The sequence below is a fragment of the Dendrobates tinctorius genome, unplaced genomic scaffold (genome assembly GCF_039654945.1).
Source record: "Dendrobates tinctorius isolate UK_male_01 unplaced genomic scaffold, ASM3965494v1 ptg000030l, whole genome shotgun sequence".
Lineage (NCBI taxonomy): Eukaryota > Metazoa > Chordata > Amphibia > Anura > Dendrobatidae > Dendrobates > Dendrobates tinctorius.
Genome location: NW_027361698.1, coordinates 26,111,674 through 26,129,665, shown reverse-complemented (window position 1 = coordinate 26,129,665; position 17,992 = coordinate 26,111,674). Strand labels below are relative to the sequence as shown.

Genomic DNA, 17,992 nt, shown 5'->3' with positions numbered 1-17,992 from the left:
CTCATAAGGGTCACCAAGCTCCCAGAGTCTAGAACCGCCATTGCTGCTTGCCCGTTCACCTTCACGGGACAGGCTTGTGGCCCCTCGTTAGGTGGCGAATTCACACTGCAAGCTGGATATGCGTAGTATGAACTACGGTGTTCCATGCTGCAGTCCATCTGCTCGGTGGTCTGGGAACAACTGGCAGCTATATGTCCAGGCCCGTGGCACTTCCAGGAAATAATATCACCCGTGGGGACCTTGGGCACCGCCTCCCCCGCCCCTTTTGACCTTTGACGCCCCACCCCTTTTGGGACTCCGCCCCCTGCTGGGAACCCCAATACGGAATGGGCTGCTTCCCCAAAGAACCTTCCATCCCCTGGTATCTCTCGATCAGCCCAACCAGTTCATCAGCATTTTGGGGATCATCTTGGGCAACCCAAGTCTGTAGGGGTCTCGGCAGAGAATGCACAAACCGGTCCATGACCACTCACTCTACCATCTGTGCCGGGGAAGACGACTCTGGCTGCAGCCATTTCTGCACCAGGTGCAACTGTTTGAACATTTGGGAGCGCGGCGGTTTGTCCCGGTGATAGGCCCAGCGATGAACTCGCTGTGCCCTGGTAGTCATTGTTACCCCCAAGCATGTGAGAATTTCCGCTTTTAATTTGGGATACTCTCTGGCGTCTTGTACAATCAGGTCAAAGTTTGCCTTCTGGGGGCTCCCCCGTTAGGTATGGGGCCAGTACCTCTGCCCACCGCTCTGACTGAAGTTTTTCCCTCTCAGCCACCCTCTCAAACACCGTCAGGAAGGTCTCCATATCATCCTCAGGGGTCATTTTTTGCAATGCGCGTCTTACCGCCTTCGTGACGTGGGTGGCATCAACCGGACCTGGGGTTGGGGCACTCGTCCTGCCCTCCTGGATGGCGGTTGCCAGACGCTGCATCAGCTGCCGTTGCTCCTGCTGGCTCTGCTGCCGTTGCTCCTGCTGGCTCTGCTGGAGCTGCTGTAAGAACAGCCTGTTGGCCTCCTGTTGCTGTGTCTGGGCCTGGAACCAGTGTTTCAGCAGGTCCTCCATTATTCCGGGTAGAGCTTGCTGCCTCGCTGAAAACTTTATCCAGGACATGCAGCAACGGTCTCAAGTCTCTGCTGGGAACTCTGCCCACATTCTCCACCAATTGTAGGGATTCTACTCACTTAGGAGCAACGGGAGACAGTCAGGAGGCAGGTTCCCTTAAAGTTCATGCGGTTTATTACGTCATAAACCAAACAGCACGTCACCAAAATAAACAGCCATCAGTTCAGGAGACAAGGTAACATCACATGTCCTTTCCTTCAGGCTCAGTCCGCGAGCCTCAGCGCACACAGGAGGTGTATACCCCCTCACAAAGAGCTGCCTGGTTCAAAAGCTGGCCACATTATAAGGGTGTAGCCACACCCACGAACCCAGCAGCTGACTGGTAACATGACTGTGACCTCACCACAGGTCCTTCAAAACAATAATAATACAGCAATATTTGTTATGCCTTACATTATGGAGACAAGCCATTTATGAGACACATATCTCCCATCGATTACATGACCCCTAGCCCTGCCACAAAATATATATATATATATATATATATATATATATATATATATATATATACACAGTACAGACCAAAAGTTTAGACACACCTTCTCATTCAAAGCATTTTCTTTATTTTCATGACTATGAAAATTGTAGATTCACTGTGAAGGCATCAAAACTATGAATTAACACATGTGGAATTATGTAATTAACAAAAAGGCATGAAACAACTAAAAATATGTCTTATATTCTAGGTTCTTCAAAGTAGCCACCTTTTGCTTTGATTACTGCTTTGCACACTCTTGGTATTCTCTTGATGAGCTTCAAGAGGTAGTCACCGGAAATGGTCTTCCAACAGTCTTGAAGGAGTTGGCAGAGATGCTTAGCACTTGTTGGCCCTTTTGCCTTCACTCTGCGGTCCAGCTCACCCCAAACCATCTCGATTGGGTTCAGCTCTGGTGACTATGGAGGCCAGGTCATCTGGCGTAGCACCTCATCACTCTCCTTCTTGGTCAAATAGCCCTTACACAGCCTGGAGGTGTGTTTGTGGTCATTGTCCTGTTGAAAAATAAATGATGGTCCAACTAAATGCAAACCGGATGGAATAGCATGCCGCTGCAAGATGCAGTGGTAGCCATGCTGGTTCAGTATGTCTTCAATTTTGAACAAATCCCCAACAGTGTCATCAGCAAAGCACCCCCACACCATCACACCTCCTCCATGCTTCACGGTGGGAACCAGGCATGTAGAGTCCATCCGTTCACCTTTTGTGCGTCGCACAAAGACACGGTGGTTGGAACCAAAGATCTCAAATTTGGACTCATCAGACTAAAGCACAGATTTCCTCTGGTCTAATGTCCATTCCTTGTGTTCTTTAGCCCAAACAAGTCTCTTCTGCTTGTTGCCTGTCCTTAGCAGTGGTTTCCTAGCTGCTATTTTACCATGAAGGCTTGCTGCACAAAGTCTACTCTTAACAGTTGTTGTAGAGATGTGTCTGCTGCTAGAACTCTGTGTGGCATAGACCTGGTTTCTAATCTGAGCTGCTGTTAACCTGTGATTTCTGAGGCTGGTGACTCGGATGAACTTATCCTCCGCAGCAGAGGTGACTCTTGGTCTTCCTTTCCTGGGCCGGTCCTCATGTGAGCCAGTATATTTGTAGCGCTTTATGGTTTTTGCCACTGCACTTGGGGACACTTTCAAAGTTTTCCCAATTTTTTGGACTGACTGACCTTCATTTCTTAGAGTAATGATGGCCACTCATTTTTCTTTACTTAGCTGCTTTTTTCTTGCCATAATTCAAATTCTAACAGTCTATTCAGTAGGACTATCAGCTGTGTATCCACCAGATTTCTGCACAACACAACTGATGGTCCCAACCCCATTTATAAGGCAAGAAATCCCACTTATTAAACCTGACAGGGCACACCTGTGAAGTGAAAACCATTTCCGGTGACTACCTCTTGAAGCTCATCAAGAGAATGCCAAGAGTGTGCAAAACAGTAATCAAAGCAAAAGTTGGCTACTTTGAAGAACCTAGAATATAAGACATATTTTCAGTTGTTTCACACATAGTTTTGATGCCTTCAGAGTGAATCTACAATTTTCATAGTCATGAAAAGAAAGAAAACTTTTTGAATGAGAAGGTGTGTCCAAACTTTTGGTCTGTACTGTGTATATATATATATATATATACACATACACACATGTGTGTGAATATATGCATGCTGTATATAAAAGGTATAGTACACTACAGGGTGAGAGGCATGACTACCTTTGGTGTTCTTCAAAGACTGTACAGGATCTACCATGGCCGTAATGCAGTATCTGTACATTGGTGCCCTTCCAACTCTACTGTATGCACAACTATGGAGTTAAAGTTTGCCTTGAAGTAAGTAGAAAGAAATAGAGCTTATATTTATCAGTCCAATAATGTAATTTAGTTTTTCCCAGTGTGATACCTTAATATGGTATTAGAGGAACGACTGTAAAATGTATGCAAAAAGATACATGATTATTTTTTGTTACCGTGTTTTACTAATAGATATGCTCCTATTTATTAAAACCATTTTGGCTATAGATTAACTTTACTATGTATTTTATCATAGTTTTACATGATCCTGAATTTTAAACCATGTACCATATGTAACTATATTGTTTATTATAACTGTTATATTCAGCATTTCTATTCTCAATGATAGTATATATCTTTGCTATGTTTTTACACTAACAGGATTTAATGAGCGGGGATTTTTATATTTAATGCAGAAGAGAATTGTCTATGACAGTCTAAAATGTCAGGCCGTGCATTGTAAAAAAAAGAGAGAGGTTTTAACTCTTATTTATTCGTCCAGGTAACTGGAAAGCCAATACATATAAAATCGAAATAGGAGCTATAAAAGGATTTATTCTGGGAATATATACACATCTAGCACACATGGTGTACAAACATCGATTACAATACACACACTGTGAAATCTGAATTTTAATATCAGTGCTGAGATTGCGTCTAATGAGAGGATTACTCGCAGTTGCCGTCTCAGCATGAATAACAAAATCCCTATTACACTGCATGACATCACATATATTATTTATACCATTGGGGTGCACTTGCCATGGATATAAAACACACAGTTTGAGGGCACGGATCTATTTTCTCTTTCTTTTCATTGTAATTAAGGTGCTCATCCTCCATAATGTAGCATCACCGTTTATAGAACTTGTCATACTTAATTGCTCTCCATTACATTTGTCTAGGAGATAGGGTGACAGATCTGCTGAAATGCAAATACTCTGAAATCATTACCATAATTAAGTCTCTGTCCTTATATAACTATATTGTATCTGGTCTACATCAATGGTTAAGGATCCTCACCGCCAGCTATGAGAAATAACCCTATAGCTGGGAGACGACTGTATGATTTATGCTCTACACAGTACACACTGCATTGAGTTATTGAATTATTTCACCTGGTTATTAAATGTCTACTTCTGCACCGCCCATGGTATAAATATAAAGCTGTATAACAGCAATGTATATACTGCCACGACAGTATTACATAAGGTAGTTAGTATACAAACAGGACACAGAGTTAGAAGTGGAATTTGTAAGCGCACTATAACACTACCCTGCGCAATGTACTATTAGAACTAAAGGCTGATCAAAAACTATAAAAGAGGACAGTAAAACTACCTCTGTGCAAGGTGAGGGTAACGGTAGTATGGGATAAACATTACAGCAACATCTACTGCACTGTTGTGCTGAAAGTCGGCTTTTATTGACATGCAAATAAATGCAAGTTGGTCTGTCTGTATTCTTGCACTCTATGGCTCCTCTTGGCTTTTCCCTTTGGGCAATGTCACAACTTCTTGTCTGAGAATAGTTTGCAGAGGAGACATTTTGCAGCAGAGTCTCTGTCCTTGCTGGCAGTCAAGAAGCAGGGGTGGTGCCGACAGGGAGAAGTGACTGCAAATGCTTTGGTGGGAATATCTAATTTGAATAGCAAAGCTACATTTCGGAGCAGAGGTGCAGCAGATGATACTGTGTCAGGCAACTAATGCTTTACACTACCCTATCCAGCACTACCTACTAGCATATTTCCTTTAGGGGAAAAAATTTTAATTGTTGCCTATACACCCAGTGGCCGACCCATATCCCTCTTGACCCTTAAATACATATAAATGCTCGGTTTGGCTGAGCAAACATATATTCTGCATGATGGTAATGAGCTGCTGCTTAAGTCTACATTGGATAAATAGCCCATCAAAATTCAACATGCTTGATCTTTCCTTTGACCAACATAAACCGTTGGGGCAGTGTTGGGATAACCCCATATACATTCAATGCTCTTCCTGTCCAGTTTCTAAGTCATATCAGACACCACATGTGGCCTGATATGTGAAGGAACTAGCAAATTATAACATTTTTTTAAATAATTAAATGAGTTTTCCCATGAACAAAGTTCATTTTAATTAACAGATTAGAATAAAAATAAGTTTTACAATTGGATGTGTTAAAAAAAAAGTTCCTGTGCTGAGATAATCTTATAAATGTGCCCCTGCTGTGTACTGTGTAATGGCTGTGTCTGACCGTGCAGGGACATGGTCTGGTCATACCACAGCTCCTGGGCAGGGGAGGATGCAAAAAAAGTATACAGACAGGACAGTTTGGAATCACAGCTACTACTTTCTGTGAGGTAAAACAATTCTTAAATAGGCAGGGAAATGTTTTACCCTACAGAAAGTAGCTGTAATTGCATCCTGTCCTGTCTGTATACTCTTTCTCTTCCTCCCTGCCCAGGAGCTGTGGTATGATCAGACCATGTTCCATCCCGGTCAGACACAGCCATTACACAGTACACAGCAGGAGCACATTTATAAGATTATCTCAGCACAGGAACATTTTTAACACATCCAATTATGAAAATTATCATCAATCAAAGAAATATTGATTAAAATGTACTTTGTTCCTGGGACAACTCTTGTAAGAACCATAGTATTATTGGGCAGACTGTGATCTGAGGCCTTTTTACTTATTTATCTTATTTGAGTCCTGGAGCTAAACTATAGGTGTAAAATTTTTATGCCACCATTGCCTTCTGTGGAACTACAAATCGAGATCTATGTCCTAAACATGTCATTTCAGTTGTCCTTTGTAATAAATCAGGATGGATCTATCATCGTTCCAGTTTTTCAAGAGATCTGCTGGGTAATTGGTACTAGAAGCATTACTTGGTTATAGGCACAACAGATGTACAATACACTGATTTTGCTGAGGTAGTGACTGGAGCATGCAGCGAAGATGCGGTTATTAGACATAGATACACAGTGGGGCTACTGTGTTAGTTCTAGCTTTAGCTAGACTGGTGACTAATGTGTTTAGAAGTGCAACATTTTTTTGAAAGTGCTTACCCGAGGGCCCTGATCACCTTGATCTCCCTGCAAAGGGGAAAGATGAGATGATAGTTTTAACAAGGACCAATGCTACCCTGTGACTCTCTCACAAGTGCTGGTTGTATGTCACAGATCTTATTATGTATTATTATGCTCCAGTTGAACATCAGCATGGATTTGCCATTCCACTTATAAAATATACACGTTTAGTTATTTACTACTGACCTTGTCACCCTTTGGACCAGAAGGACCCTGAAAAACAAAACAAAACTTACTGTATTTTCTTAAGAATTTGCTTTTTTAAATACCTTTAGCAACAGCCATTAATATTATATACTTACTGTATATTAATAACAGAAAATAACAGCTCCAATATATTCCAAGCATTAGCATAAATGTTCATGGTTTGTAAGCAAGTCACACACATATCTATCATAATAAAGCACATAATCACTTCTAACTATGCCTCCATTCTCAGTAGTCTCCATGTTATCAGAATTGCATCAATTCCTGCAAATATATCCAGCTATTATCGGAATGATTGGCTGATATTTATTGTCTAGATAAGCATAGATGGATATATTATTCTTTGAAGTGCATTTTCCCTTTAACGAACTACCTACCGGTAATCTGTTTTTTTGGCTCTATGTCAGTTATGCAGACTCAAGATTTAGGAAAAGCTCTGCACAACCCATGAGGATTTCCTAAACACTAGCTCCACAATGCTCTGATAAGACAGAACTCCAACTATCTTGTGTCCACCACCTTACACAAGTTGGTAATTAACCAAATGTATTGATGAGCAAACCAGAATGCTAAAGTTTGGATTCCATACCGGGCACCTAGTGTCCGTGCACAGACCCTGAACACAGACTTCTGGAAATCTGTATTATTGTTCGAGTTCTGCAGCCTGAATAAAGCTTGTTGAAAGGTTGCAGTGCAGCCAATCCGCAAGCTTATCTGGTGAGGGAACTTCTGGCCTCATCACAGCATGTGATTGACTGGTGCATTATGTTACAAAAAATAAATACTGTAAATAAAAAAAGACGTTCGGTCCCATATATTTTTGTTAATAAGCACAGGTGAAGCATACAGTTGCAGGCTGCAGCCCTAAGCTGTCTGCTTTATTTTGGCTTGTTATCATAAATAAAGAGGCCATCAGGCCGTGTTTTTTAATTATTTAAATAAATCACTCACTGCTATCACCGAGACCAGGCGACATTGATCACAGTAGTAGTCATCATCAGACGCCTGAACGGCAGTAACCTTTTCACTGCCATTCACAGCCACTGCCTCACATGCTGTCCTCTGTGTGACAGAGTGAGAACCCACAGCAGTCCGCAATACCCTGTGGCTGTGACTGGCAATGACTTCAGTAAGGTTACCGCCCATCAGTGTCAGTATTTCCCACGCTGTCACACAGAGAACAGTGTGGGAACTGCTGGATATTCGAGCCCCCCATTCCTTTGCATGGGGTTTGGGTTCAGGATCAGGTTTGGATAGTATTCTGGTACCCGAACTGAACATTTTTATCAAGTTCAGCTGAACTCGACGGACCTGAACATCTACAGGTCCATCCATCCCTAAACAAATGATTATTCATGATCATAGGCCTGTAGTAAGATGGCAACAATCAACAACAAACTAACTACCAATTTACTAGCTAGTAAAATCTCATTTGTAAGCTAATTCTAACTTTTATGCATTCTAAAATATCATCGTTGTAAGCACCACACCTCCTTGTATAAAAAAAGGGATGTGCTGCTGATAAAAAGAAAGCTACATGGGGACTGAATGATAATATAGAAGATCATTTGGCCTCATGCAGTTTGCATCCACCTACTGGCAATTAAAAGGATGTCAAAAGGTTGCTCTCATATTCTTTTATTGGGAACTTGACGGGTCCCCCTTGACTTCCAATCAACAAATATTTTTCTATAGAATTTTCTCACGGTGCTAGCGGTGATTTCATTGAGGTCACTACAGTTCATTGGGAACTTCAGCTTCAGTGACCGGCGGTAGAATCTATGACGCTACCACTTGTCACTGAAGCTGTGCTCTCAGCAGCTCATTGTTTCCTGAATTTCATGCCACCATGCAACTTGAAATCTAGATTTAGCAGAGATGGATTATGATGTGGGACAGTATGGATTATCTTCTCGTAAGACAGGTGAGGAATATCGCTGTTTATTATTTTTATTTTTCTGTTTTAATATTTTTTTACAGGGGACATAGGCTTTGATGGATTATAGGAGTAAAGGTAAGTATAACTTTGTTGTTTTTTCAGTAAATGTGTAAAAGAGGGTGTTGAGTTTTATTTCAAATAAAGGATTTTATTCTTGCTGTATTTATTTCAAAACTTACTATGGGGTTACTATGGGGGTTAGTAATGAGGGAGTCTTCATTACTAACCCCTAGGCTTCATGTCAGCTGACAATACAAAGCTGACATCAACCCGAATACTATTACCTCACTTGCCACCGCCACAGGGCAAGTGGGTAGAGCGAGGCTAAGCCCCAGATTTGGCACATCTTATGGATGCGCCATTTCTGGAGTGGCTGAGCGCTGATGTCGGTAGCCTGGGAGTAGGGGTAATATTTCTGGCCCCTTCCCAGGCTATGAATATCAACCTACAGCTGTCTGTTAGACCTGTACTGGTTTAGATTTTATGGAGGGAACCTACGTCATTTTTTTCTGGGGTCCACGTAAACTCAGCAGTAAAGAGCTGTGATATTAATAACAGATCTCAGCAGAAAACAGCTGTGATCTGTTATTAATAGCCTGGGAAACTTTTGGGATATTGTCCCTTTTCCCAGATTATTAACATCAGTCCCCAGCTGTGGGGTTTCCCTATGCTGGCTATGAAAATTGAAAGTGAAAGTGATTCAGTGGCCAAGTATGTCTCTTGATCTGAACCCATCTGAAACACCTTTGAGGAATTCCTAAGAGACAAGTTGAGCATCACTCTCCATCCAGCATCCAGGCTCTAAAAGATGTTGTTCTTGAAGAATGGAAAAAATAAATGTTGCAATATGTCGCAAACTTGTTCATTTCATGCTTCTAGGCTTGGGTGTTCTTAAATATTATGGATGTCATACAAAAATACTAGATGTAGTAGTTTTTGATATGAGGTGTACTCATTTTTGCATCAGCTAATTTGACTAATTTATGTGAGGATTTTGAATTGAAAATTATATTATTAACCTTACTTTCATGTTATCTGTTAAAAAAAATGTTACATGAAACTCAGTCTTGTAAAAATTTTGGAAACTGTTCTTGTATTCAGTGAGATATTGATTAAAATCTTGATTTTTAAAGGGTGGTTGATGAGCACTGTACATCTGCATATGAGCATTGGAGACAAAATACTGGAGGATTTAGTTAAGACTATGCACTAAGTTGCATTTTTCTTTACTTATTTGAGATGCATTGGCACAATATCATAATAAAGGAAGGGACCACTTGGAGTGAGTTATCACAGTGGATTATCATGAGATTGAACACAAATGAGTCAACTGTAATCAGGTGGAGAAAGTATGTATGCAAATGAACCTACGATAGGATTTCAAACTATTTTACTCAATATTGTATCAAGGTTGAGCGAGTTTTGAGTTGGGAAGCAAATTACCACATGATGTGGTCTGGATTTATGTTACTTAATAGCAACACAAATATCCCAATAAGCAATCAAAAACTTTAAACCTTGGCTCCATTTAATATAGTTAATGTAATCTATTCTATTATTTCTAAACACTGTTTTTCGATGATTCCTTTGTATCCTCGTTCATACTGCACCCACACACACAACTGATACACCATTTGAAAGGTATACTTGCCCCTTCAAAAAGAAAATAGCCAAACAAACCACACATCCACAATTTGATCACAAAATACAGTTTAAACATTAATTTTCATAAACCTCCAGTAAGGAAAAATGACCTGCAGGTGGCACCACAGTACCCCAAAGCACACTACCAACACATTTGTAAACATGCACTGCTTTTTCGCTCATTACTTCGCCCCACACACACACATGATACACCATTTGAAAGGTAAACTTGCTCCCTTCAGCAAGAAAACAGCCAAACAAACCACACATTCACGATTTTATCATTAAATACAGTTTAAACATTCATTTTCATAAACCTGCAGAAAGACACACCTCAACCGGAAAACATTTTTTGGCCTCTACATATCAAAACAATCTATTGTATTACCAATCTACATATATAAATACCTGTCTGTGTTCATCAGCTCATGAAATACATTTACATTTGACCAGCTTGCTTTTGCTGAAATTCCCTGCGCCCCCAACGACCAATGTGCGAAAATTTCGCACGGGCCAAGCTAGTTATTTACAAATACCGTAGTTTCTTTTGAACTTATACATAGACATGGAAAAATACAAAAAAGATGCCATTATGCATTCCACATCTGATTTGAGGCTCAGTCATTTAGTATAAAAAGGGAGAAAGAACACTGTAAGGCATTGTTGCTATGACTTTCAGAGAACACAATCTTCAACAATATGGAATTCAAGGTGATTTTAAATGTTATTGGAATCCTGAATATTCCAAAATACTCTGTTTTTTAAAAAAATGTTCCTACAGAGTCAAACACAATAAAAAGCATAACAAGTAAAAATCACACACATTCACATAAAAGAATTTGTCACATCAGCGACAAACTGCTGGTACATACATGCTTTTGTTAGTCAAGGATTTTTTTTATTTTTGCGCAAATTTGCTATGAAAATATAAATTATCTCAGTTGCCCAATGTTTTAGAATAAAAGGATGGGGTCATTGTAAGGCTTTAGTTGAAGTCACCATTTAGCATAGAAAAAATATGAAACATATTGTAGCCATTCTTTTTTTTTCTGCAAAACAGTATAACACTGCATAAAGTCAATGCTGTGTGGTAGAAAGCAATGAATTCAGTGACGTTGTACATGTAGTTGATGAGAGACAAGTACAGCGACGCTGCAGGCCATGGTAGCATGTTTAGGCTACACAAGCTACTCATAAAAGAACGAGCACCATGTGCAAGGTTGCCATCCAACCATATCAGAATTATGGGCTGTAGACATGTACCCACTTACAATCATAATGATTTACTTTAGCCTTTCAATTTATTCATAAAAATATTGTTTGTCTGTGATTTTTTGAGAAGTTGCAAAAAATATACATAACTTGCTGGTTATAGTTAATTTAATGACAAAATGAACAGTTGGTGGAGAAAGGTTGAACTTGATGGACCAAGGTCTTTTTTCTTTTCAATGATTTGTTTATTGAAAATTATAAATCATATACAAATATGACATCAAAAATATACATGTATTCAACAGCAAGCAAGTAAACAGAAGGCTGCAGCACAGTTTTACATGTTATCTGCGAGTGTCAATCGCATATGGATCACAATACTCAAAGATTAGTCTCATTAACTCAAGACCATAACAATGGCTAAAAAGTGCTTGTTGAGTTAAAGGATTCGTTAAGCTACAGAGGGATCAGTTGCCCCAAGTTTCTGCAGCCAAAATTACACTGCTCCTATTCTATTACGATGTCAATTAAGCATTATTAACATTTATTAAAGGGTGATAAACAACAGATAACTTATAAGTAAAGAAAGTTAAATGAAGAGAAAGTGAGGGAAGGAGGGAAAGGGAGGAGGGGTGTTGAATAGGCTCAGGTTATGTCAAACTTAATTTTTAATGTAAGCAATGCTACATTACTACATTAGTCTCGTGGACAGTCATGAGTAGACCGATAATTAATCCATGGACTCCAAATGTTTTCAAACGTAGATTGAGAGCCATTTACCAGCGCAGGAAGTTTGGCCACATAGTACAGCATGTCTATTTTTTCATATATTTGGCATATGGAAGGAACAATCGCTGTCCTCCAATGATTAGGGATTAGCAATTTCACTGCTGTCAATATATATTGTGCAAGAATAGATGTGCACTTATGACCGGGCCATATTGGGAAGTTTAAGAGTACTGTCTCAGGAGTTAGCTTGAATGATTTACCTAGAACTTCTCGCATGAAGTCTTCCACACGATGCCAGAGACGCAAGAGGAAAGGGCAGGACCACCACATATGATAATATGAGCCCTCAGGGTCTCTACATCTCCAACACTCAGCCGATATGCTATCTTTCCAATGACTACTGTGTTTCGGTGTGGTGTACCATCTAGTTATAATCTTAAAAGAGTTTTCCTGTGCTCTGACACACTGCGTGGGACCATGCGATTGTTTGTAAATTTGAGATATTTGAGCTTGAGTAAAACTATAGCCCAGATCTCTTTCCCAGAGTGTAATAAAAGCTCTCTTGAGACAGCAGTCTAATCCAATTAGTATTTGGTATATGGTGGACATTATTTTTTTGGGTTTGTTGCTAGTTGCACATAAAGTTTCAAACACAGTTAGTGGATGTGAGAGGTCTGAGCTGTTAAGGTAATGCCTCAGCAAATCTCTGATAGATCCATATTGGATGAAGTTCAAATTAGAGAGACCTGGTGTCTCTTGCAGATCTTGTAATGAGGGGAGTGTCCCATCTACTAATAGCTGATCAAAAGAAACGTTTGCTAAACATTTAGATCTCCCAGTATCGCCGCCTCGAGAATAAAAAGAATGTGTGATAATATCTGCCAATTTAAGCAAAGGGGTCAGGGGGGTAGCAAGAGCTCCCATCACCTCTTTCCATACCTTCAAAGTAGCCTTAGTATGAATGTTATATATTGGAGCGCCTAACTTTTTATAAGTGCACATTAGGAAAATAGATCTCAGAGGGGACGGTGCCAGAGCACCCTCCACTTTTATCCACTGCTTGTCCTGTGAGTTTCGCAGAATGTCAACCACTCTCGTTAGCATCACCGCTTGGTAATATTTCAATATATCTGGGGCATCCATTCCTCCATTAGTCTTGGGTAAAGTTAAAGTTCAGTAAGCTAAGCGTGATTTTTGTTTCTTCCATATGTATCTCCGGAATAACATATTGATTCTAGCGAGATAAAATTTAGGTATAGTTATAGGAAGCATTTGGAAAATGTAGAGAAACGTAGGAAGAATCAAACTCTTCAGCAAATTTTTCCTCCCCAACCATGAAATATAGAAGTCTTTCCACATTTTTATGGAGGATTCCACCGATGATATCAATGGGAGAATATTTAATCGGAAGAGATATGTGATATACTGTTTAGACCATGCAAAAGGATACAAATTCTTTAGTTCCATCTTAATATTTGCCGAAATATGCAGGTCTAGTATTTCTAGATTTAGACATATTTACTTTAAAATTGGAGATGCTACCATACAGTTCTAGGAGTTTCATAAGGGTCGGCATTCCCACCAACGGTTTAGTCAAGAAGATTAAAAGATCATCAGCAAATGCTGCAGTTTTATAATGCATTTTATTAATTTTGATTCCTACAATTTCCGGGTTTTGTTGTATAGCATTTAAGAGTGTTTCCATCGCCAGGACAAAAAGTAGGGGTGACATTGGACATCCCTTCCTCGTACCATTTTTAATTATAAACGTATCTGTCGTCAAATCATTAATTCTAATTTGTGCTGAGGGGTTATCATACATTGCCATTATCGCTGTTATGAATGTATTTGGGATTTCAAACCTAGCCAGTACCTCTCTCAAATACCCCCAGTCTACCGTCTAAAGCTTTTTCAGCATCTGTTCCAAGTAGAACCAAAGGGAGTCTGCAGCGTTTTGCATATTGAAGAAGGTGCAATACCTTATGAATATTATCTCTCCCCTCTCTCCCCCCCCACAAAACCAGTCTGGTTTAAAGAGATCAAATTTGGTAAAAATTTGGCCAGTCACTTTGCCATCAGGCTAGATAGTAATTTTAAATCAACATTAAGAAGAGAAATCGGTCTATAGCTCCTGCATGGTCCCGGGTCTTTCCCCTCCTTATGTATCAAAGATATTCTAGCTGTAAGCATTTGCTTCGGCAATGAGTGACCCTTCAAGACTGCATTACAAACATTCAGTAAGTGTGGTAGCAAGAGAGAGGAGAAAGATTTATAGTACACCGCAGTGAACCCTTCTGGGTCAGGTGCCTTCCCATTGGTGCATCTCGACAGGGCGGAACGGAGTTCTTCCATGGAAAATGGTTTAATAAGTTGTTGTTTTTGAGGATCCGATAAAACTGGCAGGTTCAGGTGACCCAAAAAGGATTTCCTATCCAGACACCTTTTGAGGGGAGCTTCGGTGGGCTCATCCGGACCAAGGTCTTTTTTCAATCTATGTAACTATGTAACTAAGATGATCCCCAAAACTTTTGGGAGAATACTGCGTGGACTGACAAGACAAAAGTTGAACTTTTTGAAAGGTGTATGTCCCATTACATCTGACATAGAAGTAACACAGCATTTCAGAAAATGGACATCATATCAGTAAAATATGGTGGTGGTATTGTGATGGTTTGGGGATGGTTGGCTGCTTCAAGACCTGGAAAACTTGCTGTGGTAAATGGAACCATGAATTCTGCTGTCTACCAAAACATCCTGAAGGAGAATATCCTACCATCTGTTCGTGACCTCAAGCTGAAGCACACTTGGGTTATGCAGTAGGACAATGATCCATAACACACGACAAGTTCACCTCTGAATGGCTTAAGAAAAATAAAATTAAGACTTTGGAGTGGCCTAATCAAAGTCCTGACCTTAATCCAATTGAGATGCTGTGGCATGACCTTAAAAAGGTGATTCATGTTCGGAAACCCTCCAATATGGCTGAATTACAACAATTCTGCAAAGATGAGTGGGCAGAATTCCTCCAGAGTGTTGTAAAAGACTCCTTGCCAACTATCGCAAACATTGGATTGCAGTTGTTGCTGCTAAGGGTGGCCCAATCAGATATTAGTTTTATGGGGCAATCAATTTTTCATACAGGGCCCTGTAGGTTTGGATTTTTTTTTTCCCTTAATAATAAAGACCTTCATTTAAAAACTTCATTTAGTGTTATCATTGTCTAATTTTTACATTTGCTTGGTGAGCGGAGACATTTAAAACAAACCTGTTACCAGGTTTGGCAGATATGAGGTAATAAAACCACCTTTCAGGCTTATATACAGCAGTCTATAATGCTGTACATCTGCCCCAACCCAACCTGAAAAAAAAGTACCATATTTATTATACTCACCTGTGGGGCGGTCCAATCCAAGGGGTGATGATGGTCCTGGTCTGGCACCACCCATCTTCTTGCGATCGCCACCCTCTTTCTTGCTTCATGTGGATGACGCATCCCTACGACATTCACACAGGCACCCCGGCATCGCACTCCTGTGCAGGCGCACTTGTCTGCCCTGTTGACTTGTCCCCATGCATGCGCACTGCAGTACTTTACACTGCCCTAGTCAGGGCAGAGAAGTACGCCTGCGCAGGAGTGAAATGCCATTTGAAGGGGGGGGCGGTGCAGCACTGGCATCGGGCTACCCTGACTCACGGGCCCCCATAGCTTGCTGGTGTCCTCAACTGTGAGTGGATGCCCTGTTCTTCCAGGGCTCCTGGAACTTGCCTGGGTGTGGAGTGTGGTGATGATGGCCCTGCTTACTACTGCCAGTCCAGTTTAAAATTTTACCCACAGAGCATGGGGCAAAGTAACGCCAGAGAAGCAGCTTGAAAATTTCTCCCACAAACCATGGGGCTGAATACCCCCACAGTAGCAGCTTACAAATTTCACCCACAGAGTATGGGGCACTGTCCCTCTACTTAAGCTCATAAAAAATATCGCCCATAGAGCATGTTTTCAAATTTCCCCACAACTCCAAAATTTCAGCTCCAGTAGCGTACCTTACAGCAGCTGCTGATGAAATGCTGGTAGTGTGATTTTAGATCAAGCAGAAGGTCCACCATGAGGCTTGCTACCGGCAGTCCACTTCAAAATTTCACCCACAGAGCATGGGGTAAAGTACCTCCACAAAATTTCACCAACAGAGCATGTTTTCACAATTCACACACAGAGACAAACTTTTACCTTCGGTAACATACAGTAGAGCAGACGGAGTTAAAAAGCTCATAGTTTGTTTCTGTGCGAAAGGTGCCAGTCCACCTTGAGGTTTGCTACCGGCAGTCCCAGCCACTTTGCCTTGGGACACCTCCCCAATGCTATTGCCTTAGGGTACCCGGGACCTAAAGTATTTACTTTGAAAAAAATATTGTGTAAAGCAGGCAACCGGAATAATCCAGCTAGGGATAATGGAATATATCTGAATGTGTAGATAAGTAAAGAGGACTTTGCAAGTGCAAGTTGCTGTGGCTGTCTCATTCTGAAGACCAAAAGAATTGGCATCATGGTAGGTGAATCAGAGTATGAAAATATAACTCACCAAAACCAATCACTCCACAAACATCAAGGGATGCAAAGGTCCCCCTATTTCTGTACCGATTGTTCTACACTCACCCATGACTACCAACCAGTGACCCGTTACATTTGGTGTAGTTGGCAAGATATGGGTCACTCGCATGGAGAAAGCAGGATAAAGCATGCCTGTGGTGCAATTAAAGAAGTGCCTGAAAATGAAGAACCTGAAATGGTACAGTATTTAAATTCCACAATGGTGGACGGTGATGTAGATATTTCAGTGCCTGAAATTGAACAAATTAAGATGGTGGCCAACAGCATGAATCCCAAGATGGAGGTGACCTGTGGTCTGAAGTGAAATCTGACCCATCATGGTATTGGATGGAGCCCAAGATCGTGAAAAGGTGCTCTGCCTATTGGAGGTTCAATCCAGAAGCGGGGGATGTGCTGAAGACAGGGTTTGGCCAGGAATGGGTGTCAAGTTCCGGAAGAGGGTGTGTGTACAGCTGATCGGCAAAGAGACAAGAAGTGAGAGAGGTGCTGCCGAAGGCGGAGTGACGAGTGATGCAGTCAGTGCGTCAGAAGGACAGAACCTGGAAGGGTGGGCTGAGAAGAAAAAGACCATGTGGAAGCTGACACCGGGGACAGTCTGCAGTGAGGCGAGTGGAAAGCAGCAGTGCGAGCATGTGAGAGCAAAATTGACAGGTATCATGTCTTCCTGTGGTTAAAATTGCACCCAAAGAGTAGGTTTATTTTTTTTGCCACACTACTCGTATTGACACAGCAGTATAGTAAAATTATTTGTGTGGCCTAGAAATGGCAAAGAGTAGAAGTAATTTTTATGCACACTGTTTGAACAGAGACGGCTACAGAGTACACACAGGGCTTTTTGCACAGTACTCCCACAGATATGGGTTGTAGAGTACAAAAAGTGGCTTTTGACACAGCATTATCACAGACACGGTGGCAGAGTACACAAAGCGGCTTTTGGCAGAGTACTCCCACAGATATGGGTTGAAAAGTACACACAGTGGCTTTTGGCACAGTATTCCAACTGATTCAAGTGCACACAGTGAATTTGTGGCAGAGTGTGCTATCCAACACTGTCCCTCACTCCAGCTGCGTCTTATCCCTACACTAAGGCTGCTTTTACACTTGTCGTGTTTTTGCGTCCTCAATAGATTTCTAAGGGGCCGTAAAATCGTCCCACAAAAATTCCATGGTGCGCCA

General features: G+C 41.0%; 1 protein-coding gene across 1 annotated transcript in view; it reads right to left on the bottom strand.

Annotated features, from left to right (window-relative positions):
- Positions 1-17,992, bottom strand: part of COL25A1 (collagen type XXV alpha 1 chain) — a 288,446-nt gene that overhangs the window by 249,858 nt on the left and 20,596 nt on the right. The window contains exons 4-5 of the mRNA XM_073572140.1: positions 6,666-6,692; positions 6,459-6,485 (exon numbers count right to left, since the gene is read on the bottom strand). Of these exons, the coding sequence (XP_073428241.1) occupies positions 6,459-6,485; positions 6,666-6,692 (54 nt within the window). The remainder of the gene's footprint in view (positions 1-6,458; positions 6,486-6,665; positions 6,693-17,992) is intronic.